The sequence below is a fragment of the Didymosphaeria variabile genome (genome assembly GCF_027946475.1).
Source record: "Didymosphaeria variabile strain IMI 356815 chromosome Unknown scaffold_6, whole genome shotgun sequence".
Lineage (NCBI taxonomy): Eukaryota > Fungi > Ascomycota > Dothideomycetes > Pleosporales > Didymosphaeriaceae > Didymosphaeria > Didymosphaeria variabile.
The window spans coordinates 3,203,311-3,230,289 of NW_026611625.1; the positions used below are offsets into that span (position 1 = coordinate 3,203,311).

The 26,979-nt window shown below is 51.9% G+C and overlaps 10 protein-coding genes across 10 annotated transcripts; 5 read left to right on the forward strand and 5 right to left on the reverse strand.

The window, feature by feature from the left end:
- Positions 1-2,967: 2,967 nt before the first annotated feature.
- On the reverse strand, positions 2,968-4,218 carry N0V89_008951 (uncharacterized protein; the record flags this gene model as incomplete). Its single annotated transcript, XM_056217704.1, has 1 exon — positions 2,968-4,218. The coding sequence occupies one exon, from the start codon at positions 4,216-4,218 to the stop codon at positions 2,968-2,970; it is 1,251 nt and encodes a 416-aa protein (XP_056069260.1).
- Positions 4,219-4,987: 769 nt separating this feature from the next.
- Positions 4,988-5,776, forward strand: N0V89_008952 (uncharacterized protein; the record flags this gene model as incomplete). The annotated part of the gene is made up of 1 exon (XM_056217705.1): positions 4,988-5,776. One exon carries the CDS (start codon positions 4,988-4,990, stop codon positions 5,774-5,776), a length of 789 nt encoding a protein of 262 aa, XP_056069261.1.
- A 3,909-nt stretch (positions 5,777-9,685) lies between these two features.
- Positions 9,686-11,326, reverse strand: N0V89_008953 (uncharacterized protein; the record flags this gene model as incomplete). The annotated part of the gene is made up of 3 exons (XM_056217706.1): positions 9,686-11,066; positions 11,197-11,203; positions 11,323-11,326. The coding sequence occupies 3 exons, from the start codon at positions 11,324-11,326 to the stop codon at positions 9,686-9,688; spliced, it is 1,392 nt and encodes a 463-aa protein (XP_056069262.1).
- A 1,393-nt stretch (positions 11,327-12,719) lies between these two features.
- On the reverse strand, positions 12,720-13,868 carry N0V89_008954 (uncharacterized protein; the record flags this gene model as incomplete). Its single annotated transcript, XM_056217707.1, has 2 exons — positions 12,720-13,542; positions 13,657-13,868. 2 exons carry the CDS (start codon positions 13,866-13,868, stop codon positions 12,720-12,722), a joined length of 1,035 nt encoding a protein of 344 aa, XP_056069263.1.
- Positions 13,869-14,274: 406 nt separating this feature from the next.
- Positions 14,275-15,615, forward strand: N0V89_008955 (uncharacterized protein; the record flags this gene model as incomplete). The annotated part of the gene is made up of 2 exons (XM_056217708.1): positions 14,275-14,349; positions 14,404-15,615. 2 exons carry the CDS (start codon positions 14,275-14,277, stop codon positions 15,613-15,615), a joined length of 1,287 nt encoding a protein of 428 aa, XP_056069264.1.
- A 408-nt stretch (positions 15,616-16,023) lies between these two features.
- N0V89_008956 (uncharacterized protein) lies at positions 16,024-17,799 on the forward strand (the record flags this gene model as incomplete). Its single annotated transcript, XM_056217709.1, has 4 exons — positions 16,024-16,237; positions 16,290-17,179; positions 17,239-17,458; positions 17,510-17,799. The coding sequence occupies 4 exons, from the start codon at positions 16,024-16,026 to the stop codon at positions 17,797-17,799; spliced, it is 1,614 nt and encodes a 537-aa protein (XP_056069265.1).
- Positions 17,800-17,895: 96 nt separating this feature from the next.
- N0V89_008957 (uncharacterized protein) lies at positions 17,896-18,909 on the reverse strand (the record flags this gene model as incomplete). Its single annotated transcript, XM_056217710.1, has 1 exon — positions 17,896-18,909. The coding sequence occupies one exon, from the start codon at positions 18,907-18,909 to the stop codon at positions 17,896-17,898; it is 1,014 nt and encodes a 337-aa protein (XP_056069266.1).
- Positions 18,910-19,885: 976 nt separating this feature from the next.
- N0V89_008958 (uncharacterized protein) lies at positions 19,886-21,301 on the forward strand (the record flags this gene model as incomplete). Its single annotated transcript, XM_056217711.1, has 1 exon — positions 19,886-21,301. The coding sequence occupies one exon, from the start codon at positions 19,886-19,888 to the stop codon at positions 21,299-21,301; it is 1,416 nt and encodes a 471-aa protein (XP_056069267.1).
- Positions 21,302-22,781: 1,480 nt separating this feature from the next.
- On the reverse strand, positions 22,782-23,561 carry N0V89_008959 (uncharacterized protein; the record flags this gene model as incomplete). The annotated part of the gene is made up of 1 exon (XM_056217712.1): positions 22,782-23,561. The coding sequence occupies one exon, from the start codon at positions 23,559-23,561 to the stop codon at positions 22,782-22,784; it is 780 nt and encodes a 259-aa protein (XP_056069268.1).
- Positions 23,562-24,971: 1,410 nt separating this feature from the next.
- On the forward strand, positions 24,972-26,735 carry N0V89_008960 (uncharacterized protein; the record flags this gene model as incomplete). Its single annotated transcript, XM_056217713.1, has 2 exons — positions 24,972-25,139; positions 25,218-26,735. 2 exons carry the CDS (start codon positions 24,972-24,974, stop codon positions 26,733-26,735), a joined length of 1,686 nt encoding a protein of 561 aa, XP_056069269.1.
- Between the last annotated feature and the right edge of the window lie 244 nt (positions 26,736-26,979).

The following is a 26,979-nucleotide window of genomic DNA, read 5'->3' on the forward strand; positions in this document are numbered from 1 at the left end:
CCTCCTCTCAAAACCGAGAGTGAGAATACCCTTTTTGCAATCTAGGGACTTTCCGTCGGGTCGAAGGTATGACTAGGTGTCGATAATGAGGTGATGAAGTTGCGCTATACAAAGCAGAGAGAGACGACCTCAGACCTCAGTGCGTCCGAAATTATGGCAACCAATCCTGTAGCTATTTACCTAGTCCAGGTCATAAATCAACCGCTGATTTTCGTCGTTACAGTTGATCATAGCGTCTGTAATGTGCCGAGGCTGGGCGTTTATTCAAAGCCGATGGTCTTTGCTTAGATGTTGATCACTCTAGGACTCGAGCCAGGACGAAGGATGCTAGTCCACTGAACCCTCGCCCATGATTCAATGGGACGTGCAGTCGCAATCGTGCGCTAGGACAAGGGCATTCGTAAAGCCGTTGCGATTGATCAACTCTGAGATGGGATAGATAGAGCATCGAACTCGGCTCTTAGTTCTCGTAGGATTATATTACATATGACTAGGTGGCACTTGTAACTAATTTATTACGTGAAATATCTTCTAATGAATAACTTGCAGATATCCGGACACTTGACGATGAGCAGATTGGTAAGTACGAACTCGTTTCGATGATCCCGCCACTATGGTACTCGGGGCCAGCCACACAACGGTCCTACCAAGTCTAGTTGCTTCATCGTACTGGCTCCCGCTCCGTGGCGTTTTAGGCCATAGCCATTCGTTCTAAATGACGAAGAAGTGGCGTGGTCTGTTTGGCAGGCGACTGAAAGCTCTACGTTAGGGTGCCACTAATCCATGGCACCGGTATATCACGCGAGGCTTTAACTTCAGCCGTGGGGTTACACCGGTAAGTGGGGGAGGGCCTGTATGTGGAATGTAGAATGGACATCCCTTATGCTGACTCAGGTTTCTGCTTTGAGCCAATGAGAGCTCATCGGAGACCACGCCGGTTGCGCTCCCCTGAATCATGTTCTCTTTCTATTCATGGTCGTCCTGTACTGGCACTTCCTGCATTGCAAAACAGGCCCAACTTCGGCGTCTACGAAGCCGTGGCTTTAGAGCCTGGGGCACACTGAGAGCTTCCTGGCGCGATCGTTCACAGGACGATTTCGGACTTGGCGATGCTAAAGTCCATGGTACCTAGGTAGCTTGAGTATGTTCTGCTGCCCCCGTCACGAAGAAGATGCTCGCAGAATACACAGCCGACTCCGAGCAAGCTTGACTGCATAACCAGCCCATCGAATGCCTGTAGTTTGCCCGAATCGTTCATTGTTTTACGTGGTGCGCATCCTCTCTGAAGGCATATCAAGGCTCTCTATTGATGGATTCATACGTTTGACATGAATGCAATTGTTCTCCCATCTCCGCGTCGCTGTGAAGTAAAGGGAATTAGCCTCGGGCCGAAGTGATTCCGTAGTCACCGACCTTTCTGACCTCTCCTGTACACTGAGCACCGACTACCGGTCCGGTGAACAAACGGTCAATTCTCGCCGTTTGAGCGTACTGTAGCGTTATAATCGTGCGCAGGCTATTCCCTCATTGGAAGTAGGTAATTAGGCGTAACTAGTGGGCTACCTAATTTAATACTGCGCTCCAAGACTAAGGCGCCCTCCTTACACATCACACCCGCCAACGGTCGCTTCTAGCTCGGCCCCCACAAGCCTTTCTTCCTAAGCTTCGACGATTCATGCTAACGCCTAGATAATGAGGGTGCTCAGCTCGTCGGCTTACCTTAAATAGAAATGCCGGCGACTCGGAATGGGCACAGAGCGGACTTGGCATTGAGGCTGATAGTCAGATGCTACAATGCCTTTACGACGGAGGACCAGCGCCGCCGCCGCGCTACCTCGAAGGCCCAACTCGGACCAAAGACCCTCTCACGATCGTTTTGTCGCCTAATGTATGGCGTCGAATTTTTCAGAGGGATGAGGCGTTCTTCAGATTCGATTAATAAGGGCAGCCGAAGGTTGAAGACTTCACTAGCGTTCACGGTGGCCGACGATACAAACCGAACTTCACTAGTGCCATATCCCCAGCTCCCTCTGTCAAAACGTTAGACAATCGGCTGCAAATTCAGTAGCTTATAGTATATCCTATGTTGACTCGCCCTATAACACGTTTTCAAATTAATGAACCATGGCCGTATCTCATGTTTCAAGAGCCAATTTAGATTCTGGTGTCTGCCATTGTGTCTGGTTAGCAGCGACTCTTCTCTTTGAAAATGATAGGACAGATTATGTGTCAATGTCATTGAGATTCTAAAATATATTAAGCGACATACGTCATGCAATCTCAGGGCTGGATCCAGAGTCTCCTTAGATAATTTGCTCTCCGATCGTGGCGTCGCCTGTGGGATGGATCGTGTCAGTCCTTCGTCGTCTAGGAATGCCGACTATAAGTCAAGAAAGCCACGCGTTCGGAATTGCTTTGACGGCATCGCCAACCTGGTGAGTGGCCTCGAGGTGCGGCACTAAGTGCTGGCGGTACAGCAGAGCTAGCATGTATTTGCCCGATCCAGCACATTTACAGCGTAGAACGCCAACAATAGCCCGACGAAATTGGAACGAGGCGCAAGCCGCGGCCGTTGGGGCCTAGGAGCGCCTTCAATCGAGCTGTTGAAAGACGATCGATGATATGAGTTGCAGCTCGTTTACCGCACAGCTAATTACCGCACAGTTACGGCTGCTAGATAGTATGGACGAAACGGTGAGGGCGATCAGGGGCGCGGAGACGGTCGAGAGCAAAACCATGGGGTTAGAGATACTGGTACGTTACAACCTCACCCTTTTCCCGCAGTCCAACCGGTGGGAATGGTGGACGAAACGAGTGACATTACGGCTTTGTCGCAGTCTGAAGAACATGAGAAATTTTGGTGCTGTGACAGCTACGTAAGCACCTCTCTGTAAGATCTCTCACACTGTTTCCCTCTCTGCAGCGCCTACACATGTTCCCCTGCCGCATATTTCCACCCATCTCCCATCACGCATACTGCTTACCACTCCCTGCGATCTTGATCCTACGCGTGAACGGCTCATTAACAAGCGGATTATGCAGCTCCCCAATCGTGCTCATGCACGCCGCCGCGGGATCTCCCGATCCCGCCAAACTGCCCTGCCAGTACTCATTCCCCGGAAACGCATTCCCATCCCAAGCGTAGCTCAACACGAGCAGCTCATCCGTATCCAGCTTCTCCGCCGGATTGCGCTTGCTGAAGAGTACACGAATGCCCTTCTCCTCACCTAGGGCCTGAAGGCGTTGCTGCTGCGTGGGCGTCGCGGGAATGTATGCGAATTCCACGGTGCTGACATTCGCGATGCTTAGTTCACGAAGGGAAGCTGTGAAGGCGGCAAGGTAGTGTGTCGCTTGGTTCTGCGCATGCTGCCAGACGCCCAGGCCGAGCCCGACGACGTAGACGTAGGACGTCTTGCCCGCGGCCATTGCACGGTCGTTGGCTTCGAGAAGGAGCATGTCCGCGGTGATCCTGATGCGCGCGACGTACGTCTCTGTGTCGAACTTCGCGTTGGGTTTTCGCGGCACGCCGAAGAACTCTTGAAATACCGCCTGCAGACCAGGGCTCATCTTGTGGTTATTGTCTTTGTCCGGCAGGCAGAAGATCGAGTCCATACGATCGAGCCTCTCGAATCTTGCACCCACTAGTCCAATGATGACGCCCCGCTCCTCAAACGTGCCTTTCCCCCCAGGCCTCCCACTATTGTACCTGCCTCCGTCGTTGATGAAGTGGCTCGGCCCACTGACGCCCATGAGTGAGCCCAGCATGATCTCATCATAGGATAAGTACTCGCCCAGTTGAATGCACGAATTGCGATCCTGCATCTTCGACCCGTTGCGATTCCATTCCAGATTTGGACTTGAGCTGTTGGGATCGCGGCCTACGTTCGTACCATCGCGGAGGATGGTGTGGTCGTTCGCACCCATGAAGACCAGTGGGCGCTTTACGATGAGGCGCGCGACGAGACTCTGCCAGGTGAAGTCCTTGCTGTTATAAAGGGTCTTCTCGTAAGTGGAGCCATATTGGCGTTTGTGCGTGAGGAACCTTTCGGCTAGTTCTGGGAAACGTGGGTGGACGACTATGTGAGTCCCTTCTGCGTCTGAGCGGATGGTTTCAGAAGAAAAGTTCTTGACGGAGTTGGTGGTGATGGGTGGTTTGACGATGAGCCGATCGAGAGTGAGAAAGCTCCATGGGTCCTGTGGTGATGATGATGTGGCCATAATCGCCAAACTTTTGGTCGACGTAACTTTTGTTGAAAATAGAATTCGGGTGTAGAAGTGATAGATTACTAGGGTGGCGGAGGCCGCCTATAGGGATTAGGCTAGTACGGTGGCTCCTACTAGGTGCAGGAAGGGCCTACCAACAACAGCTTTTTCTTGTGATACCTTATTTTCATGTTATTGGAAGTAAAGGTACATATACTGTGCTGGAACATGGAAAGTGCATTGGGCGGGATTCTAGGCCGCAGTTAAATTCGGTGACTAATACTGGACGCCTAATATGCTCATCAGATCCGCGGAGTTCTACATCAGACAGCCTACTTTGATGTAAAGGCATATATCCAGCAACTGCCCGAATCCAGCTCCTGATCTGGAGTTTCAGGTGGGCTTGATATGGGAATTGTCCTTTTCTGCTGTTTTCGCAACGTCCAGGCTTCGGCGGATTTGCGGCTCTGCGCTGATATCGCAATTCCTGGAGATCCCCGATCGGCCCTTTAAATCGCTACTGTGGTAAAGATCCGGAGGCACTGCACCTCAATGTCGGAGCCACGTGGTTTCATGTCTGCGTATGTGTATGTGAGGAGCCAATAGGAAACATTGGCGGTCACGAATCACGGCGAGGAAGAACATTCATCCGAGCCTCGGATCAACCCCAGATGACGACGTTCCCCGGACTTTCTCGGTTATAGATACTAAGTACCAACGACTTCCGCTTGAGACGTTTCTCTTCTCTGTCCTTTACCTCTTAGGCTTCACGTACTGTAACAACATGGAGAACACATCGCTCTTCGACGTCACCGGCAAAATTGTCCTCGTCACCGGCGGAGCCAAAGGCATCGGTCGCATGATCTCCCAAGGCTTCGTACAGAACGGCGCAACAGTGTACATTTCGTCTCGCGATGCGAAAGCCTGCGACCAGGCATGCAAAGAGCTCAATGCGCTCGGGAAGGGAAAAGCGGATTTCATCACAGCAGATCTCTACAAGGAAGAAGAAATAACAAAACTCGCAGCGGAGTTGAAGAAGAGGGCCGGCAAACTCGACGTACTGGTTAACAACTCCGGCAGCAATTGGGGCGAACCATACGACACTTATCCCTCCGCCGCATGGGACCGCGTCCTGAACCTCAACTTGAAGCGCGTCTTCCAGCTTACGCAAGCTGTGACGCCCCTCCTCGAAGAAGCTGCCACATCGACCTCGCCATCGCGTATAATAAATATCGGCTCTGTAGATGGACTGCGTGTCCCCGCTCTGGAGACGTTTGCGTATTCGGCATCTAAGGCGGGACTGCACCACCTTTCCCGCGTGTTGGCATCGCATCTTGGCAAGCGCAATATCACAAGCAACACGATAGCGTGCGGGCCGTTTCAGAGCAAGATGATGAAGGCGACATTAGAGCAGTTCAAGGATGTGATTGAGGGTAGCATACCGCTGGGGCGGATAGGAAGCCCTGAGGATGTTGCTGGGACGTGTATATGGTTGAGCAGTCGGGCGGGGGCCTATGTGAATGGAGCGACAGTTGCGCTGGATGGAGGAAGCTTGGTGGGGTCGAAGTTGTAGGAGTGCATGGCGTAGATGTGTATATTAAGGCATTGTACAATCTTGGCATATATGCTCCCAGTTATCGACGTTGGATTTCCTGAGCATGAAGGTTTACAGGGCGCTACTAATCGTCGCAGATCACCGTAGTAAATCTATGTCCGAGGACTTTTGACTACTTCATGGATGGTTTCTGTCGCCACTTTTGGAGTCAATTACACCAAAGGTGATCCCTACAACTATATTAGCTTTTCTTGCCTAATTTCCGCACCGCCCCATGCCGTCTCGTTTCATGCATCAGGAAAAGTTCTCGTTCGATGCTAGCCTAGATGTGCACATGTCTGCCTATGTAGCACAGCGTGTTCAGCGATGCACAGAGATGCATAGGCATATTTGAAAGCTATATAGGAGAGAGTACACTTAGTAAGATACGAGTGAGGCGTTCAAGGATCATACGAGGAGAATGGTATTAGTTAACATCTAACAGTTCCTTGAGGTTCACGCTAATCGTATCCATTTTCTTTGTCCGGTCCACTTTGGAGGGGAAGCAGACTGTATCATACAGATGCCCGTCCGAACAGCAAAACCTACGAGGTTTTCCACTATCATAAGAAAGTGTTTTCCAATCAATTCGTTACGTGCAAGTAGCAGGAGCTCCAGTTTCTCTGACTTGAGAAGCTCATATAGAGCTTTTGGCTGCAATGGGCCACGAGAGATATACCAACGGGCCTTTTGTCCGTGCACTCTCAGATTACCAATCCCATCAAGTAACATTTCAGATACCTCTACGCAACGGACGTCCAGAAGCAATACTTTTGGCGGCGTGATATGATGTGGTAAGGCTGGCCCTGATTCCGTTAACGTCGCAGAGTGATAATAGTGAAAGTTGACCCATGAATCCTGTCCCGATTCGAGTCGTATGTCATGTACCATAGCATATATCCCTAAACTCGTGTAAGGGAATGTTATCTGGCCGCGCCATCTCATCCAAGACCAAGATGGGATTGAAGCTGAACTTGGAAGGTCTAACGTCATGTCAATGGAAGAGTCTTCCCCATCTCGTGCATCTCGAGCCTGCTCAAGGGGTTTTTGGTGCGCCCACAACAAACCAACTATGAAACTTCTTCGAATGAAATCTTGGTGACCGGAACTGTAAGAGACTCCCCCAAAGTTCGAAAAGTTGTTTCCTCGCAAAATGTCTCATGATCCCTGCGAAAGCTTTTGGTCTGTCGTCTTCGAAGGTGAGAGTCCGCTCGGTGTACTGTTCTACAAGGTCGATGTATAGACCTTGTTGCTCCCACGGCTCTTTGGGTCCAGCGCTATCAAAAGGGCGTCCCGTATTTGTGGACAATATCCCATATTGGAAACATTGATAAATATTTTTTCTAGAGTCGTGGATCAGATCGAGACTCGGTACGACAGTCTCACTACAGTGCATCGTGTTACACTCAAAATAAAGTTGGTTGTCGATAAAGACTAAGCGGCGCGTCGATAAGCAAGCTTCCTGCAAGGTCCAGCCTCTACTAGCCCACGTTGACGATCGGATTTGGTGATGTGGATGACGCATAGAAGAGAAGACGGTGAATTGCCCAGCTTTTACATTGCGTTGGAGTGTTCGAGGTGTTCCATTGACTCCAGGAAGACCGTAATGACAGTCCTGGCCACAGGCAGCTATGATTGTCATGTCTGCAGACCCGTAAATTGAGTCCATCTGACTGATCTGATGATGCTTTTCTTCAGCATTGCCTTGGTCGATGCAGAGCTTATCGACCCACAAATACTTGTATCCAAGACCCTTAGCTGCCGCGACAGCGTCATGTATTGTCTTGGTAATCTTGGGATCAGGATTACGAGCTCCGTCATACTCCATTGCCGGCGTCTCACTGTGGCTAACCGCCGTGCCCCCACACATAGCTCAGGGCAACATAATGTGCATTCGCTGGTGCAGGCACCACAAAATATGTCTCACAGTCTAGAAGTCTCAAACCAGTGACCTGACTTTCACGGTTCTGGCAAAGCAAGTGATGAGAGTCACAGAAGTCTAACCAGGTTTTCACTTGAGACAGGGAGGCATTCTGCCCTAGGATCCGTGGTTTGAAGAGCGAATCGTTATGTGTATCTTCCTTAAGGCAAAATAGGTGTCCAGCGTCGTCGGCATGACGCTTAAATAACCTGTCCTCCCCAGATGGAACTACTCCGAGGCAAGGAATGTCTGCTGCTCGATGTTGTTTATTACTGTAGGCAAAGTGAATTGCTTCGGTCGATTTCAGGTACGAATATATTCGTAGTTGATATTCTGAAGAGGGCTTGTGCTGGACCCGAGATTGATGAAACAAATGGCATAATGGACATTCCGAAGCGGTAGAGAGGTCGTTACAACGCTTGCCAAGGTCAGCGAGCAGAATTCCGTTACTCTCCTTCTGTAGAGACAAGACATCGACATCTAGAACTTTTTGGAATTCGATGTGCTGGCAATGCTCGCAAAGCAGGTTCTCTTTTAGGACAGCATTCGTAAACCTCTTCGGCGCTGGTGATACATGCTGGAAAGTACTACGTCGCCTTTTCCGGACCAAATTCGCTACTCTAGTGTCTTCAGATTCGGTATTCGAAGTGACAATGACAGCATTTGCCGATTCTAATGACGAAAATGGCGTACGATGATCAGACTCAGAGGAGTCCGAAGACGATCTCGAATTCGGGAACGGAATTGGTGTGTTAGGCTGGATATAGGATCAGCCATTATGTAAAGTAATTCTGGAGATCTGTTGTACCTGTGGCCGGAGATTTCTCAGAGAAAGATTACCGTTACACTCTGGAACTGGCAGTGGACCCATTGTTGGATCTCGGATCTGGAGATATGGTTTCAGAGATCAGAATTACGAAATACCCTAATATCAAAGTTGATTGAGGGCAAGTCGATAAGCGGGCCGCCTGGAGGTTGTATATCCGGGAGATGTTGTGGCGCAGCATTGAGGCTTAGCAATTGACGACCTCTGGGAGCCTACCTATTGGCCTGGCCCCTATTTGTAGTGGACAGCCTGGGAGCAGAGGCGCTAAGGTACGGGTGGAATATGAAGGGAGAGGAATGGGGAGGAAGCTAGGGGACAGGAGGGGGAGCATTCTAAGGCGGCGGGTAATAAGGGCGAGGATGGATGCCTGTATTGAATAAGCGAGGGACTGCGCTAAACCCGAAGAGGAAGTCCCTAGACAGAGAGTACGAGAGTAAGCGCTATACCACGAGTCGCAGCTACTAGCTAAAGGCTTTTATCCTTCAATTGTGTATACAAATCAGTTGAATTTGGATTTCTAAAGCGTCTCATACGGTAGGTCACAGAGACCGAGACCAAAAACTCGGATTCATAGCACCGGTTCTCTCGTTGAGATCAAGGTCGGCTATGCGGCGAACAAGGGTCAGTTCGTCATACCTAGGATTATGCACCGTGAGGTCACTCCCTCTTTAACAATTCTCTACAATTGAGACGCGATGATGAAGCCTTGGTATTCACACCCAAGACGAGCTACTGCCAAGAAGTCCGTCATATGCCTTCGGTCACTAGTTGGAAAAGCGGGTGTGAAAGGGCTTCTTGCTACTCTCTTTCCTTGGCCAAGAAGCCGGAACGGAAAAGAAGGCAACGTCATTACCATTGGCACCAGTGCCGCGTCTCTCCTCATCGCTTCTTTCCCTCGATAACAATCACTCTCTCTTGGTCGTGCACTGGTTGGTTCCAAAGCTCTTACGATTGGGACACTGCAGCAACTGAATAGCCCAGAAGATGACAATTATGACGGCAGCCTAGGTTGTCCTCTCTCATCCTCACGAACATAATTCAAGTGTTGAAGCATAGAAGACCATGCTTCAGCAATCCTCCTAGCCCTTAGATAACCATAGGATGTGATGATTCGGTATTAATTCAGGCTCCCTCAATCTGTTCACACAAAGGGAAACTGGCTCCCAGGGCTAGGATCATCACCAAGCACGGCATCAGCACTCATAGTCCACAGATCCTCGAACGCCACGCCCTCGAACAAACTCGCGCAATCTAAATCGATTGGCTCTAAGCTCCCGAGGCTAGTGACAGTATTATGTTCCATAGGTGCCGAGTAATTGGTCGCAATAGGTTCAGCCATCGAAACACTCGTCGCCATGCTGTGCTGCCGTGGCCGCTGAGACAAATTCTCCACGCCGCGAGCCTGCTCGTACTGCTCCACATACGCACTCACCGAGTTACGTAGCGTGGAACATGCCTCGATAAATTTAGGGTGCTGGCCAAGCCGACGGTACTCGCTTTCGGCCAATTGTGAACCGGTGACCAGGAGCTCGAGATCGGAGCGCACGGTTCGCGAATGCGGTTGCCGCAGTATGCTGAGTCCGAGGACGACGCAACCGTGCAGTACCTGTGTGAGCGTGTATAACGGCGTTTGGTGTCTGCCGTTCATCTTAGCGTTCAGCTTGATGGTAGCGCAGGCGGAGGCTGTGCACAGAGAGGCGCCGTTGCGGAGTCGTTTGTGGAAGGGTAAACTTGGTGCATGCGTTTCGATTTCTTCGAGGAATTGGTTGTGTGGAAGGACGAGAGAGGCGCGATGTAGGGTGACGAGTGCTTGATGGTAGTGTAGAGCGAGGAACGTAGCAAATGGTGCTTCTTGATCGTCGCAGTAGAAACCGCTGTCCGGCCGAATGTCCTCTGGGAGAGAGTTCTTCCACTCCCGTAGTGCCTGGTCGAGGTTGCCGATATTTTGGAGGAGCTGAAGACTGCTGTCTGGGCTACGCTTCCGCCTGTAGAGCAGCTCGCTGATGCGCTCGAAGATAGTCGCCAAGGAAACCCAGTATACGAAGTATCTGAGCTTGGCCCTTGATGTTGTGCAGAGAATTTGGTCCGGCATGAAGGAATCGTGCTCGCCATGTGGTATTGATGAAGGACGGGTCGTTTCAAGCGCAAAAAGTTTTTCGAGCGCGTAGCAAGTCCACCAGATGCGGGCATGGAGCTCAAGCCTGCGTGACGGCTCGTCCGATTCTGCGTGAGCTGAGGTATGGCGGTGAATGCCAATACTATGCGATATCCTGATTGCAGATCCCAGGACTTGAAAGCTTTGCCCTTCTTTACCTCTAGCCTGCAAAGCCAGCGTAATCAAGACAAGAGATTGTACGCTATTCAAATGCGGAAGCCCCATTAGGTGCGCATATAATCCATGTGCAGCCATAAGATAGTTATTACCGGCTTCTGTGAGCGCCCCATCGGCTTCATCTGAGCCCAGACTAATTACGCAGTAGATGCAGGCAAGAATCGGAACGTCGCCCGGCTGAAGGAATGATCTGGAAGAGCAGATCCAAGGTCAGCTTAGTTACTGTCGAGGAACAGTAGACTTCAGCAAAGGTATACCATTCGCTAGGTACAAATGTTGCGGAGCGATGGAAATGTTTTGTTTCCGGGGAGCCTGCTTACCTGAAACCTGTAAATCCCCCGGATGGGCTCCAACTTGCATCTTGATATGATCGTATCCGCTGCATTTCAGCGTAAAAGTGGTCAAGCTCCAAGACTGGGTACAATGGGTGTATGTTGCGAGCGTACGCATCCACGTATCGTTGCATCAAGGAGTGAGGAGGTAAGTCCGGTAAAGACAGCGTGAGTGGTAGAACAAACTCCTCAGCAAAGCTCATCCCATGACGGAAACACGAGCCTATCCCTGCAAGCCCTGATCTGCGGAGGTACAGATCCAAGAACATGCTGAGACTCTGTAGACTGCTACCCCCCATGATCTTTTGCCTACTATTGCTGCTATCGGTGTTGACAGTCATTTCTGGGCTCTCGTGGGACTCAGGCGCCTGTTCCCTCGATGAAGGACCGTTTTCGAACGGAGTGGGTGCTTCCTCTGCCTGCCTTGCAGACACATCTAGCCTTCTGTGCGCCTGGTACGAACGCGCGACCCACGAAGAGCTATGCTCGCGTGGCAGCGATATAGGGGTGTTCGGCTCATGGTGCATAGCGGGCGCTGGTGAGAAGTCTGAACCCATGCCATAGCTATTCTCTTGGAAGTCGCCCTCCATTGCGCCGTACTTGCGGACGACGACCAGCTCGGGGTGTTTCGGATCTGTTGTTTCGCAAACATTCCCTCGTATGCGACAATTGCGACATTTTGGCATTTCAGAGTCGCACTTAACCTTTCTCTTGCGACATTCATTGCAGGCTAGCGACAGTCGCTGCCTCTTCGGTGGTCGATCCGGTGTCGCTCCATATTGGATGGTAGATGGGACAGGCTCAAGCGATCGGGCATCATCCGTACCTGGTGTCTGCATCTCAAAGCACAGCCCTACCTCAAAAATTCGGATTTGAAACGACGCATTCCGGGGTATCACAGTTCACGATCTCTTCCCGAAGGATGATGAGTAATGGCACTGTGGTCGTGGGCCACGCCCGCATAGGCAGGGAAACCCGAGGTCCAAAATCCGGGGCATCTAGAGTGCGCCACAGTCCGCGCTCTCCACATTCCGACAAGGGAAATCCCCCGCTCCAAGAGACTGACCAGATTCGGAGCCAAAGAGACCAAGTACGGCTGCTTCAGGTGCGCGATGGTATACGCAGATCAGAATGCGATCGTAGTGAGGGTGAGCATTGCGATATGTATGGTAAGAGTGATGAAGCGTGTCGGGCGTGGGCGTCCTATCTAAGCCTAGCGCGCAGCTGCCCCTCCTGCCTTTGTGGACGGTTTTTGCATATACTAAAGCTTACGAAAGGTTCACTGCAACAGCAAGGACATGGATGAACGAGGTGGTGAATCATTTCATCATGAAGATCATTCTACTTGCGAGGTTGGACGTCCCGGGACACGATAGCCGGATGCATGCTACTGTCACTGTCGATTTCCGCTCAACACCATATTGCTCAGAACTTTTACATTGCCGATTCGTAAATAACGAATGATCGTATATGTATATAGGTTATGATAAAATCCAACGTTGCAAATTTACTCACGCCGAGGCCTTGATGTACGGAATACCAGTCAACTTAAAAGCCCGCTCACTCAACTGAGGCTCCCTCGAAGGCCGGCTTCTCTGAATAGTATCCAACACTCCGTTCCTCTTCGCTTCGTTCCAACCCACATTCCTCGCGTTGGGCCAATGTGTCGTACCGACACGGTGGTCGAAGGCATCCTTCTTCCGGATCAACTCTTCCTGAGTCGCGTCCGATACTGGCATATAGCAAGTGTAGATAGCCAGACGGTCAACATCCGAGGAGGTAGGCACGTTGTAGTGCGCTGTTCTCGAGTCCCACACAATCAAGTCGCCAGCCTCTGCCTCGACCTTGTACCAGGTGCAGCCGTGCTCTTCGAGCCATTTCATGCCCGCGTCAGTGTATCCGTACCATTCTGGCGTCCAGGCTGGGATGCGCTCTTCATCTTTCATATCGTGATGGAATTGCTCGCTAAGAAGATGGCTTCCTTTGCAGACGATCAAGCCACCATCGTTTGGGCCTGCGTTGTGCAAGTTGACGAGGCCCTGAAGGCAGCGGAATCCGGGTTTCTCGGGGTCTTGGTCTTGGTGCGGCCAGGGCGAGTTCTTTGGGAGGTTTGTGCGGTTGGCAAAGCCGTAGTTGATCGCGTCGAAGGACACGATGAGATCCTTGTCCTGGTACACTTTTTCGAAGGCTTCGATGACGCGGGGTTCGCTGCGGATGTCCCATACAAAGTCCTCGTGGCAAGCAGCATAGGTAAAGAGCATGCCCTTCTCAGTGATGACTGGAAGCTTGTCTGGGTGGACTGTAGATGGATCGTTACGGTCGTATCCGAGACCGCTATCACAATGTTAGCAAAAGTTCAAAGTCGATGTCTTCCATGAGTGAACATCCACATGAGTCAAGTCACTGTGCAATGTCCAAAACTTAGCGTGGAAACGATTGCCAACTTACAAGCCCTCAATGAGTGAGTACATCCGGTCAGCGTATCCCTCTACCCTCTCAGTAGGGATTGCGCCCTTGATGACAGCGTATCCATCTCTGACGAGGTCATCCCTCCAATCACCAAAGGCAGCGTCGCTACCGTCAACCTTCATTCTGCGCTCAACAGGAGCGGTCGCCGTCAGCGTCAAAGTCGGATCAGCCGTGATAATCGTGTATGTCATATTTGTCTAGTTCTTTGGGTCCGGAATTGTGGTGTAGAAGCTTCGTATAGGATGGCCTTAACACCTCAATCAGCAAAATGTCATTCGATTATGTACATAAGAAAGATCGCGTAGACCCGAGCAGGATCCGGAAAGTCCCAGCCCCGTGGGGAACATCGACCACCAGGCACTCCATTGCATGTACGGAGTGTGGAGAGTGATAATGACTTTCCCGAGCAAGGATGCTCGGATTGCTCGGATGCACCTCGGATGCACAAGATCTTTCCGAACATCCCTGCACAGCCAGTCGGACCTCGAGTTTTGGAGCATGACCGAAAGTAGCCTTCCGCATACGTGTTTTGGACAATCCTTGAAAACAGCGTGGTTGCTCGGGCACAATCCTGTTGCGAAAGGATCGTAAACAACCATGAGCGCCGTACAGAAAGACACGCCTGTTTCAACCTTCATCATCGTCGGCGGCGGAATAGCTGGACTGGCTTCGGTAAGGCGAAAACCCAACTGGCAAGTTCGAGCTGCAGAATCTGAACGTTATTAGGCCATTGCGCTCAGAGCTCCGCGACGCAAGGTCATTGTTTTGGAGCAATCATCACTGAACCGAGAGGTCGGCGCGACGCTATCGCTTCAGCCAAACGCATCCAAGATCGTCGAAAAGCAATGGGGATTGGGTGCAGCATTGAAGCAAGTAGGCGCGATGCGAGATGAAGGTTTCAACATCTATTCGATCGATGGCAAGCTTCAAAGAAGCATTCCGCTGGTGTCCAAAACCGAGTATGGCGCAGATCGAATGGTATATCACCGCAGGGACATACACGACACATTGAAAGAATACGCGACACGCTCGGACGGCCACACAGAACCTGCTGACATCCGAACCTCTTCCTGCGTTGTTAGTTGTGATCCGGATGCTGGGACCGTAATCTTGAACGACGGTAGCACAATGAAAGCTGACGTAATTGTTGGTGCAGACGGCATCAAATCGGCGCTGCGGAAAGACGTCTTAGGCCATGAAGTCCAAGCACTGCCGACAGGCTTCTCGGCATACCGGCTGGTGCTGTCGTCCTCGGATCTGGAGCAAGACAAAGATTTCCGTGATGTCATCGATCCACGAAGCTCTTTCACATCTATGGTCATGGGACATGACCGGCGAATGATAATGGGACCAGCCCGCGACGGAGATTTATACTCAGTGGTGGCTCTGGTACCAGATCAAAGAGCGGAGGTAGATTCTGGTAACAGCTGGAATTCAAAAGGCGACCTAGATACGCTGTTGAAAGAGTACAAAGACTTTCCGGCTTGGGCGACCGCACCGTTTAGACTGGCAAAGGACGACATAGGTCTGTGGCAACTGCGTGATACGGAGCCGTTGGAGACATGGTATCGTGGTCGAGTGATACTCATTGGAGACGCAGCTCATGCGATGTTACCCACACAGGGCCAGGGCGCCAGCCAGGCAATCGAAGACGCAGAAGCACTTGGGGCGTTCTTCTCTGATTTGGAAGGAAAACTTCCACTTGAAGACGTGCAAAGGCGGCTCAAGGCTGTATTTGAAGCTAGATTTGAACGAGCTGCAACGATTCAGAGATACTCGCGGGAGGCTGCGCGACCGGCTACAGACAAGGGAGAGACGAAGATCAAGATGAATCCAGCTGAGTTCATGGACTACAATTGTTTGTACAATGGGGCGAAGGATTGGGTAAGCACGAGGAAGGAAAGCTTAGAAAAGGGACTAGAAGGGCTAGTCTTTTAGAATCTAGCGCAGCTTATGTAATTTGAGCTAGCCAATCCACGTGACTCTCCGAACATTCACCAGTACCACCATCACACAGTCTGCTGCCCGAGCACTTACATCTCTGGCGTTCATTTGCGCGCCCAATTCCACTTCGATTCCTGTGGACGTTCCGGTCATGGTCGCTCCGAAGCTCACCATGACAACTGCCGCCCCGTCATGCGGTCGCCAGCCGCGCGCTAAAGTTCCGTTTCCGAACCGACATCGCTCGTGACTCGGAACATGCTGTTGAGACACGAGTCAGTCTAGAATGCGGAGTTGTTCCGACTCCATCCTCCAGCTATTTTGCGGGGACCCCAGACCCGAAGATGCACATATACCACCATGTCCTGTCTCGATGGGTGATCGGAACTTGTTTCATTGGACATCATGGCGACCGACGACAAGCTCAAGGCTTTCACTGAGAACATTGAATTCGCCGGCGATGGGAAGAAAACTGGCGGAGGCACAGCGGGCGAGATCCTGCTCGTCTCTGGACGTGACGAAATACGCAAAGTACCTGTGCCTACCAACGATCCCAACGACCCCCTGAATTTCACCAAGTGGCGCAAGCTTGGTGTGACGATAACATGCTGCTGGTTCTGTAAGTACAACACGACCCATCTTGTTATGCAAGACTGACGAGACATTTATAGCCGTCTTCTCTTTGTTATCCATCTCCGGCACTGGACCTTTCATGGCAACCTTGTATGGCATGTATGGCGCAGAAGGGCACAGTGCCGAAGAGATCACCGGCCTCTCCACCTATCCCACCATGGTCATGGCCTTTGGAGCGCTCGGCTTGTTACCGCTGGCTTTCGTCTTTGGTAGACGTCCCGTCTTCTTGTTCGCTGTCACCTTGGCTTTTATCTCGAACGTCGCTGCTGCGACCAGTGAGAATCTTGGCGGTCATTTCGTTAGCCGCATTTTTCTTGGTCTTGCAACTGGCGCTACCGAGTCGTTACTGCCTCTGATCCTCTCTGATGTCACATTTGTGCACGAACGCAGCTTCTACTTCGGCCTGTATTGGAGTGTCCAGAATTGTGTCAACTCTGGCCTTCTCATCGCTATATCATATCTGGTCGCTGCTGCAACCTGGAGGTGGTTCTACTGGCTCTTTGCTATCACCCTTGGGGTTTCAACACTTCTTGTCGTCTTCTGTTGTCCTGAGACGAAGTTCCATCGCTCCCCAACGTCACTGAACGGCCAGGTCGTCTTCACAGACGAATTTGGACACACTCAGATTCTAACTGATGAGCAAGCTATCGCTGCTTTTGGTGAGGTTCATGGATCTTCAAATGCTGTTTCGGAGAAAAAGACCTTTGTACAAGAACTGAGACCATGGAGCCCTGTCACACCGAATGGATCCAAGGTCTTACTCGGAGCTTACCTCAAGATCATGAAGAGTTTTACCTCTCCGGGTGTTATATTCTCATTGATGATCTCGTCCATCTCGCTTGGTGTGGGCATTGCCATCACGCTCGTGTACAGTACCGTGCTACAAGAGGCGTATCACTGGTCTCCCAAGTCAGTAGGATTATTCAATGTGAGTAGCTTATGCCTGCTGATCGTCCGAATCGACCAATAGTTACTTACAAACTACAGGCCGGAGTCATGCCTGCCTGTTTTGCGGCTATGCTGTACTCTGGTTGGGCCGCGGACAAGATCAACGTCTGGCTAGCGCGTCGCAACGGAGGCGTACACAAGCCGGAACATCACCTGGTGCACATGATCGTCCCTGCAATCTTCGGTGTCGTGGGTATCGTTCTCATTGCTGTTTCCGCACAACGTCCCGAGAAGTATAGCGCGTGGGCTATGATTATTGGTAAGTTGAAAGCACCCATCGATCACAATTGTACGAGCTGATATCAGACAGGTTGGGCTATCTACGAGTTCTCATTCACCGCCATCATCATAACTACCACTACGTTCGCCGCCGAAGTCATCCCCGAAAACCCGGGTGCAGCGATGGTCGTCGTCGTTGGAGGCAAGAACATAGTTTCATTCGGTGCCGCTCAGGGTATTATCCCTATGGTGGCCAAGTATTCATATTTGACGAGCTTCATGATTTTGTTGGGTATCTTCTCCGGCATTTGCCTGTTAGGCATCCCCGTCTATTTTTTGAACCCAAGGTGGAGGAAGCTTGCTACACGGACGAAAGCGTAGGATATTGGTAATAGGAAAGGGTTCATTGACAATATGTATCCAATCTTACTACGAAGGATCGCGGAGATGTTTGTCTAGCCTTGTCAGCCATGCTTCTCACTCCTTGTTTTGGTTTTTCTTAACATTCACAACCACCTTTCCCTTCGCCCTTTGCGTCTTCAGTCTTTCGAATGCTCTTGGTGCGTCGTCATACTCCCAGACCGAGTCTATGACAGGCTTAACCTTCCCTTCATCTATCCATTTCCCAAGCTGTACCAATTGCTCATGATTGGGTTTCAACATCATGAATTGGTACTTCCGCCTTCCGCCACCGAGGAATCCCGGAAGCAACATGTTGCTCACATGTTGCACTGCAGACGAGATACCCGTATCCGCACCGACCTGCGAATAGTGGCCGTGGTGCACGACGAAGTGGTGGCATTGGCCGTACAAATGTGACGGCAAACCCACATTGTCCACAATCAGGCTGAACACTTGCCCCTTCTTTCTCAGTACTTCGATGGGATCCGCGGACTTGTAGTCAATGATCTCGTCTGCGCCCAGACTCTTACAAAGTTCTATATTGGCGCTCGAACAAGCTGTTGTGACGTGGCAACCCAATGCCTTCGCGATCTGAATACCGAAGATGCCCGTACCGCCAGAGCCGCCGTTGATGAAAATCTTATCACCTTTCTTGACATAGGGTTGTATCGATTGGTATGCTGTGAGTCCGGTGACTCCGACGCCAGCCATATGATCGACTTCCAGTCCCGTCGGAACAGTCGCGAGCATCTCTTTCGATACCGCAACATATTGACAGAGAGATCCATGCCCGAAGGGTCCTCCATACATGCCGAACACCATCTCGCCGACACAATACGAATCGACCTTTCGCCCTATCTCACAGACCTTGCCGCAGAAGTCCATTCCTGGTGTACTAGGCGATGGAATCATACCTCGGGCGACCAGTCCCAGCTCAGGGACTTTGTAGTCTGCTGGGTTGAGAGCTGCGCTGTACACCTCGACCAGAATTTGGTCCTCGGTAATGTGTGGTTTCGGGACGCCGGCTGCAGGCAAATACAGGTTATTTTCGATGCCACCTGCGGCGGACTTGAACTCCCAGGCATACATGGCTTGCGATGTGATTTTTTGCGGATAATGTAGGTATACGATTGGAAAGTGGTGGGAAAGAGCGTTGTTCACCGAGCTGTGAGCCATATCGTCATAGATAGCCGGGGTACGACCGAAGCCTCCTCATCTTCTGCCTCAGGCGCACGACGTCTCTGCTGACTACAGCTGAGTAAGTTTCGAGACCATATCACCAGCGCCAGGCCAACTCCTCAAGAACCTACACTATTGTCCAGATATCCTGCGATTGTGCGGTGACCGTAGCCACCGGGGCGCCTCTTTCACACTAGTCCTTATTCGGCTAAGGTGTTAATGCTACACAGAGTCATCGCAACCGCTTGAAATTGAGAGTTAAATAAACTTGCATCTTCACTTAGCAAAGGCTCAACTTGATATGCTGCATTATCGAAACAAAAAAACCATGTTGACGACATGCCTTCACTAACAATCACATCTACTGCCCAGAAGTGGACAGTCTCAACCTTCCGCCTGTGGTAAGTCACGGCTCGACACAGCATGCGTTGTTCCGACTAATTTCGTAGTTCATCAAACTTCCGCATGCTTCTACTCTTTCTTCTTGTGAGAAGCTCGCTCTGCAATCAAGGAATACAACCAGACCAATTCGGGCGATGAAGCATCGTGAAAGCGAAACGCGATTACGGAGCTCAGGAATGACGGCGCCGTCCCTTCTTTCTATCATCTTAAGTTCTCAAAAGATGTGGGAAATTTTTTCACTTCGAGTGTTTGGCTACGCGGTGAGACAAAGTACCCTCTTCGAGCGTCTGGCATTGTGAGCCCACGTGCACAAGCACATCGTACTTTTACAAAATTGCACCGTGAAAATCAAATCAAACCCACGACCTCCACCATATAAACTCTGCCGCCCATCCCTTGATGGATTCTCCAAACCCAACTCACCTTACCACAACCCGACTCTACACACAGCTTCAGCCACAACTCGATCTCTCCACCAAATAACATGGCTTCAGCTTCTCAAGCCACGATCGAGCCCCCGTTCCGGCCAGCACTGACGAATAATTTGACCCACAAGCATCTGACACACCTCGCTCGCTGTCTTAGCCGTATCGAAGAGGCTCACGGCTTTGACACAGATCAATCCGATAGCGTTCTGATCACTTTCGTCAATGCTTACTCATTCATGCTTCACGAAGCCGGCCATGTAAAGAATAGTGAAGCATCAGCAGACGTGCTTTCGTCCGAGTACGAATACTGCAAAGAGATGTTCCTCGATTTCGTTACCTTCGAGCGTCGCTTCTATATTCGCACCACTGCATCGATGATGTATACTTTTCCAAGCTTCGAAGATCTATGGAACGAGCTACTTGCTTCATTCGAACACATTGACAGCGCCGTTGAGAGTGGTCAAATCGATGTTTGCTCTTTGCAACGGTATCATGGCAAGACATTGCGCGCTTGTCGATGCTTTGCGTTCGAATATCTGCAGAAGTGCGATTTGAAGTATACACAGCACATCAAGGACCTGTTCTATAACCAGCCAGTCTATACTGATCTCCCTAGCGACTACGACCGATATGTCAGTAATAGGCTGACGGGCCAAGACCCATTCTTTGGGCTTACAGATGCACTGCGGCCTTTCATTCACGACAGTCATCGCACCAGCATTGTCCTGAAGCTGTTCGGGGAAGTCATGGCATTCACTTTAGATCTCTTCAGTGTCACCTCGTACACTCCATCCACACAGCAGGTGAATGTCCTACTGGACGAATGTGCTCACGTGTGGGGTATGCATGTTGAGAGTTTCCTTACCGGTGTGCCGCGGTCCCTTCGCGAGGCATGGTCAGGTGTGAATGCCCGGGGCGTTGCAGAGGCGCTAGTCCACCGCTGCCGCGAGATTGTCCAGCAGGGTGATGCTTTCAACGTGGGCTGGTTTCTGCACGTCTGGGTCTTTGGTAGGGCTATCACCGCTTTGTCCAATGAGAATCCCGCACATGGCGAATGGCTGAAGCAGATGCTCCGCACCTGGGATGCAATTCCGTCTGGGTTGATTGATCAACCGCTCTCTCCTGAAGCCAACTATGTTATGCACCACTTCGAAGGCTATACTTTGGACCGACAAGATCTCGGTCTTGCCGGACCCGGGAACCAGCAAGATGTACAATTCGTACCAGCTGGACCGGACCTGGACCCACTCAATCACGCTGATCTGATCCAGGTATCCGACAAGGAAGACTTGTGCGTTGTCTGCCAGTGCGAATTCGAAGATGAAGCAACCGTCAAGCTTCGGACATGCGACCATATCTTGCATCTAGAGTGCGTTCGGTATTTGATCAATGGCATCGAGCCTTCTTCGAACCTGTGCCCGCTGGACCGCAAGCAGATCTGCCCTCCTCGACCTCGTCGTGCAGACGTCTAGCGCTGCATATCGTCATGGGTCCGCAAGATACTGGCCTAGTTGACTACTTCTTCATCGCGGCAACACGTAAATCCGGGGTCGACAAGGAAACCTCTGCGCTTTCGGCAGTCTGCACCTCTCTTCTCAGGAGCGCAATCTCCAGGCGCAATCCGAGATTTCCATTTTCTTTCTTTTCTTTCTAGAAAGCCATCTCAACAGTCAGACCTTCTTCCCCTCCTTCTGCGCTGTCAGGTCGACTTTGAGACGATTAATTTTGTTCTGCATGCTCCTGATAGACTGCCCACTCTGCCTTTGACAGAAGTCTTTCATCTCTTGTAGTTTGATTGTCACCTCTGTAGTCCCCTTAGTAAACAATGCACACTATGCATGCTGCTAGATAACAATTTCTAAATTCTCAAAGTCGAAGCACATAGACCATTTCCGTACCGTGAATCTTTGTACCATCCGATTCGCTCTGTGACCCTTATGTAAAATCCACGTCTGTGTGGATCATCTGTCCTGGAAAGCTCCAACGATTGCAAGGTCGCTCATCGCGTCGCCCAACCCACGGCTTAGAAACTCTCACTACATATCAAATGTCTATGCACCCGTAACGGAACGAAGCATAGGTACTTCCAGTTAAAGTAACATAAACTTTGCGCACGTTAAGCATATTACATTATCCATTGGGGAAACTCTGCAATTTGCAAAGTCTTCTACGAGAAGTGCCGGCTAGTCAAAGCCCCCGCTTCCCCTCCAGCCCCCTGCTGGACGTCGCTTGCAAGCAGAACGTACCACCTCATTCTTTCCCCCCGCGCGATGCTCCCTCGAACAAGTCTAGGCAGATTACAATAGACCTTGACGTACGAATAGTAGTAAACAAGATACTAGCCAGACTGGACTCGTCATCCTTTGCCTTCCCACCCACTTGGGCATGTAGTCTAAATCTGTTTCCACACCTGCAGGCAAGACACCACGCAGGCGATGATGCAACGACTGAATGTGCGGATATAGCACACGTCTTTGGAGCGCTGATGCGCCGTTTTCCAGATAAGCAAACGGGGGCTGGGATCTGGGGATGGTGGGTATGGTAGGTATATTTGGGAATATTAGTATCGTAGGCAGAGGGTTCGTGCAATTGCCGGGCTGCGCTGCGCGATAGTGTCCGCGGGGAGGACGGATAGGTACAACGATATCGGGTGGGCAGATAATCTGAATTGTTTCAGACGATGTAGCGTCGTATACTGTGTCACGCGCGGACCAACGGACCAATCGTGGGGTGTTCTGCGTAGACTTCATAACCCGTCGTGCCCATATAGGGGCGTTGATAGTTGTTGACACAATCCCGTCATTCACAGACATCGTTCCGACGACGGATAAAGGGACCGCGATGGCATATATTAGTCTACTGGTTATGCGAAACGTATCTACATCAATGATGTCCTCCTATTACGTACAACCTACGTCGTCATCCTGCGACTGTACAACACCAATCTGATGTCTACAAGTACGCAACCACACCCGCGAAACCGGCGACAACACCAGCGACAGCCGCGAAAGCAGTCTGCTGGGGAGCAGCGCCTGTGTTGTTAGCGCTCTGAGCAGAGCCGGACTCGCTCGACGAAGCAGCAGACTCGGAAGAACCAGTGGAAGAGCCAGTGCCGGAGGTCTTAGCCGTAGCGTTGCCGCTGGCCGAGCCGGTCTGCTTTGCGCTGGAAGCAGTCGCGCTGCCGCACGAGGGGAGAGTAACGGAGTAGCTGGCAAGCAGGGAGCTGATGTCGCCGGCATCCGTGGGAACGGCGGAGGCGTAGGGGCACGCGGTCTGGAAGTCGGAGTACCAGCTGGAGAAGACAGGTCCGTTGGATTCGGCCCACGCGCTGGCGGCGCTCAGGTAGGAGGTGTAGTGCTTGCCGACATCGCCGGTGAAAGAGGGCTCGTGGCAGACGTCGGTGTAGCTGAGGATGGCGGACTCGACATCAGCGGGCGGCGTGGGCGGGGTGGCGAGATCGCTGGGCGGCAGGCAGCCGGAAGGGATGAGAGTCGCGACGTCGCCGATCAGAGAGCTCAGGTCGAGGTCGGTGGGGATAGCTGAGGCGAGGTCGGTGGGAATGAGGGAGGCGAGGTCGCCGAGGTCGATGGACGTGGGGATCAGGTCGCTCAAGTCGACGGAGGATTCCTGGCGCTTCTCGACCTGGCGGACCTGGACGACTTCGACATCAGGGCGGGGTGCGGCGAGCGCAACCGTGGTGAGAAGAGCAACGGAGAGGAGTGACTTGGTCATATTGATTGATGTGTATTGGAACGAGTGTTAGAAGATTAAATAAATAGCGACCTGTCTGTGAACTTGAACCTGAGAGAAGGTAGGATGGAAGGTGAGGAAGCGACAGGAGCAGGCTTGCCGTAATATTAAGTACCAGAGGAGCAGAGGCTGTAAGGTTTAGTGCATCCTTTACCGTATAACAAGCATCATAGCGTCGCACCAAGCTTTCAGGCATGCAGACACGAGCCTCAATCTCGCGTAACGACGTCTTTGTTTGGCGCAGCGGATCCAACTGGGCTGTGCTCAGGCAAATTTGGGGGCCCATTTTGGAAGCTCGCAGCGTTTGATTGGATGACTTTTGGCCGTCGGACCGTTTCGGTAACAGCTGAAGAAAATGGAAAATTACCCCTGCATGCTAAGGCGACCTAACACACTGCTGCCTACACTTAAAACTGGCGCATCATCCTGCGGAGTCTGGCGTTCAAGCATGGGTTGGTTGGCTGTATAGGCGCATTGTGATGAAAGACGGCAATCGTTTGCGTGCGTAACGGGGCACCCGTGTGGATCGATAAAAGGGCAACGGGTCGCTCCTCGCCATGGCTCGACGTCTATGGAGTTGGCCTCAAGGCTGCCCAGGCGCCGTCCTGGATCCGGTGGCTTAACCTCCGTACGCGGTACCAAGATGGCCCATGGAAGAGACGGCGAGCGGCATTTCATCGGTTGCTCACGATCATAGACTTTTGACCGCAATGTTTGGAAGGTATTGTTGGGACCTTGGCAAGATGCTAATGTTGATGTTGCAGCTGCAGGTGACATTCTGTCTAATCGCCTCTTGTTCAATGGAGGTTGTAATTTGCTACCATGGGCCGAGGCGAGTGTTCTCCTGGTGAAGTGGGTTCTCTCACCAACCCGCACATACCTAAAGACAACGCACACTCGGGTAGTGGCCTTCTATCTGCGGCGTGGGCGCATGCAAGCGAGTATGAAGACTTGGCTTGAAGGCGTTGTCGCAATGAGCGGTGGAAGAGCAAAAGATGAGAAGTCATCACGAGGAGGGGCAGCCAGGAATTGATTGGCTCTCCACTGTCGCGTCTTGAGCACGTGAAGCGCGTCAATATCGCGTTCCCTCGCCTCGTTATCTCAACTCTTGCGAGACGACGCGCGAAGTCCCACACAGCGAAAGTGCATTCAAACAAAAATGGACGACGCACCGCGAAGTGAAAGGAGTGCCTTTCACCTCGCGGCCCGTCCGTTTGCTTTCAAATGGCGCGCCTTCCTAAAAGGTTCACCTCTCTCCAACCCAGACTGATTCTGATTCTACGACACACACTCTCCGGCCACCACGCCATTCGAACGCCCTTGTTTTTTCCACTCGTACACTGCTAATTCTGACTCTCGTAGTTGACATCCTCTGCCCCGCGACTATTCGCTATGTCTCGCGGCTCGCATTTCCAACGCGGGCGCGCGGAGCAGCGCGACCTCTACGCTGACCTGGGAGTCGCGGAAGGAGCAACAGACGCTGAGATCAAGCGTGCTCACCACAAGCTTGTGCTGAAAGCACACCCTGATAAACAGGGCGACCCAGCTGAATTCCGCAAGGTGAGCTGACACTCAAAGCGTGCAAGAGCTTGTTAGCCCTGCTATTGTCGTTTGAATACATACTGACGGTACAATTAGGTGCAAGAAGCCTACGAAGTCCTGATCGATCCTGAACAGCGCCAGAAATACGACATGAGTCGTGAAGAAGAAGACCCTGGCTATGATGATTCTGACAGCTACTATAGCGACGGCGAAGAGTTTCAACAGTACCCCGCGGCTCAATCCTATAGCAGTTTCGAGGAGTACCTTAGACGAGCGCAAGAGGATGCTAGGGCCAAGAGGGAGTTCAAGGAACGCGAGGAACGGGAGCGCGCAGAGCGGCAGGAAGCCGAACAGAAGCGACGGGCAGATGCCGAGGAGAAGCAGCGAGCCCGTGATAAGACATTGACCATCGAGCGTGAAGAGGAGGCTCGGGACAGTGTCATCGCGCGTGAGGACCGGCTGCACGAGAAGCTTATGAACAGCAGCAAAAAGATGAAGCAGACCGTGTCTCGCAAGAACTGCTCTTGCCAAGGCTGCCGCGACCGCTTCATCCGGGAATCGGACGAGATGGAGAAGAAGAAGAGAGACCCAAAAGGTCACGCAGAGCGTGTCGCCCTCCGCGAGAAGATTGCCTTACGCAAACAGGAGGAAGCCGCCCGAGAAGCTCGTAAAGAGGCCAAACGCCTGGCGCAAGAGCAGCGCGCAGCCGAGAAAGCCGCCTTCGAGGAGGCAAAGGCGCAAGAGAAAGCTGCCAACGAGCAAGCTGCCCGAGAGCGCATACATCAACAGATCGCCGAGCAGAAGGCGAAGGAACAAGCTGTCGCTGAGGAAGTCGCCAAACGCCGCAAGCTCGAACAGCGTGCTAAGCGAGAAGCCAAAAAGGCTGCCGCGCGCGAGGCCAAAGAGGCCAAAGCGAAGGAATCTGTGGAGCTCAGAGCTAGAGAGGCAGCCGAACGTGAAGCCGCAGAAAAGGCCCACCGTCTCGCCGAGCAGGAAGCGCTCGAAGCTACGAGGCGCTCGGCTACCGAGCAGGCAGGAGACCGACGTGCTAAGATCCATTGCAAGCACGGCAAGAACTGCAAATATCTTGCAAACGGAACCTGCGTCTACGGGCATCACGAAGACCCGCCTGCCAACAATCCTCTGACGGGCTCACCAGCAGACCAGGCGCAGTCCCAGCCTCCTTGGGAATCCACAAAAGCAGGATCTACACCTGCTTCTTCGAGCAAGCCTAAGACTGTCGAGCAGAAGACCGGCGAATCTGGCGACCCTGCCCCATCGCAGGCCACGGAGCAGGAGAACGCCCCGCCTGGCCTTCTGAAGAACCTCTCGTCCGCAGCCAAGCTCAAGCTTTCCAACAGCTACATCCAGACGACAAAGGAAGCCGTCGTTCTCAAGCTGCTGCAAGAAGGCACCCACGTTCCCGCCGAGGGCATTGCCGTCGATCTGGGCTGGACTAACGCAGGCTACGCACCCGCATGCTTCTTCTGCAAGTTCAAAAAGCTCAAGTACTCGTTCCGTTGTCCTCAGGGAGATGCGGTGGCTTGTGGGAGGTGCAAGAAGAGGCTGAGCTTGGTGACGCCCGTCGATGAGGCGTTCATGACTATGGAGTGAAGAGGGAGGCTTGGGCATACTGGGCTTGGGGTTTTCTAGGCTTGGATAATGAGCCATGGCGTTCGGGTGTGCATACTGGAAGCCTTTCTGGAGGTCTTTTCGTGTTGGGCATTGGGCGGCGTTGGAAATGAATGGGAAGACATGGAGTGCTAAGGCATAACGGTATGTGGAGTTTTGCAACGTCTCCCACACGGTGTTTCGGTGTTGGGCTTTTGACGGGCGTTGGAACTTTGAATGGGAAGAC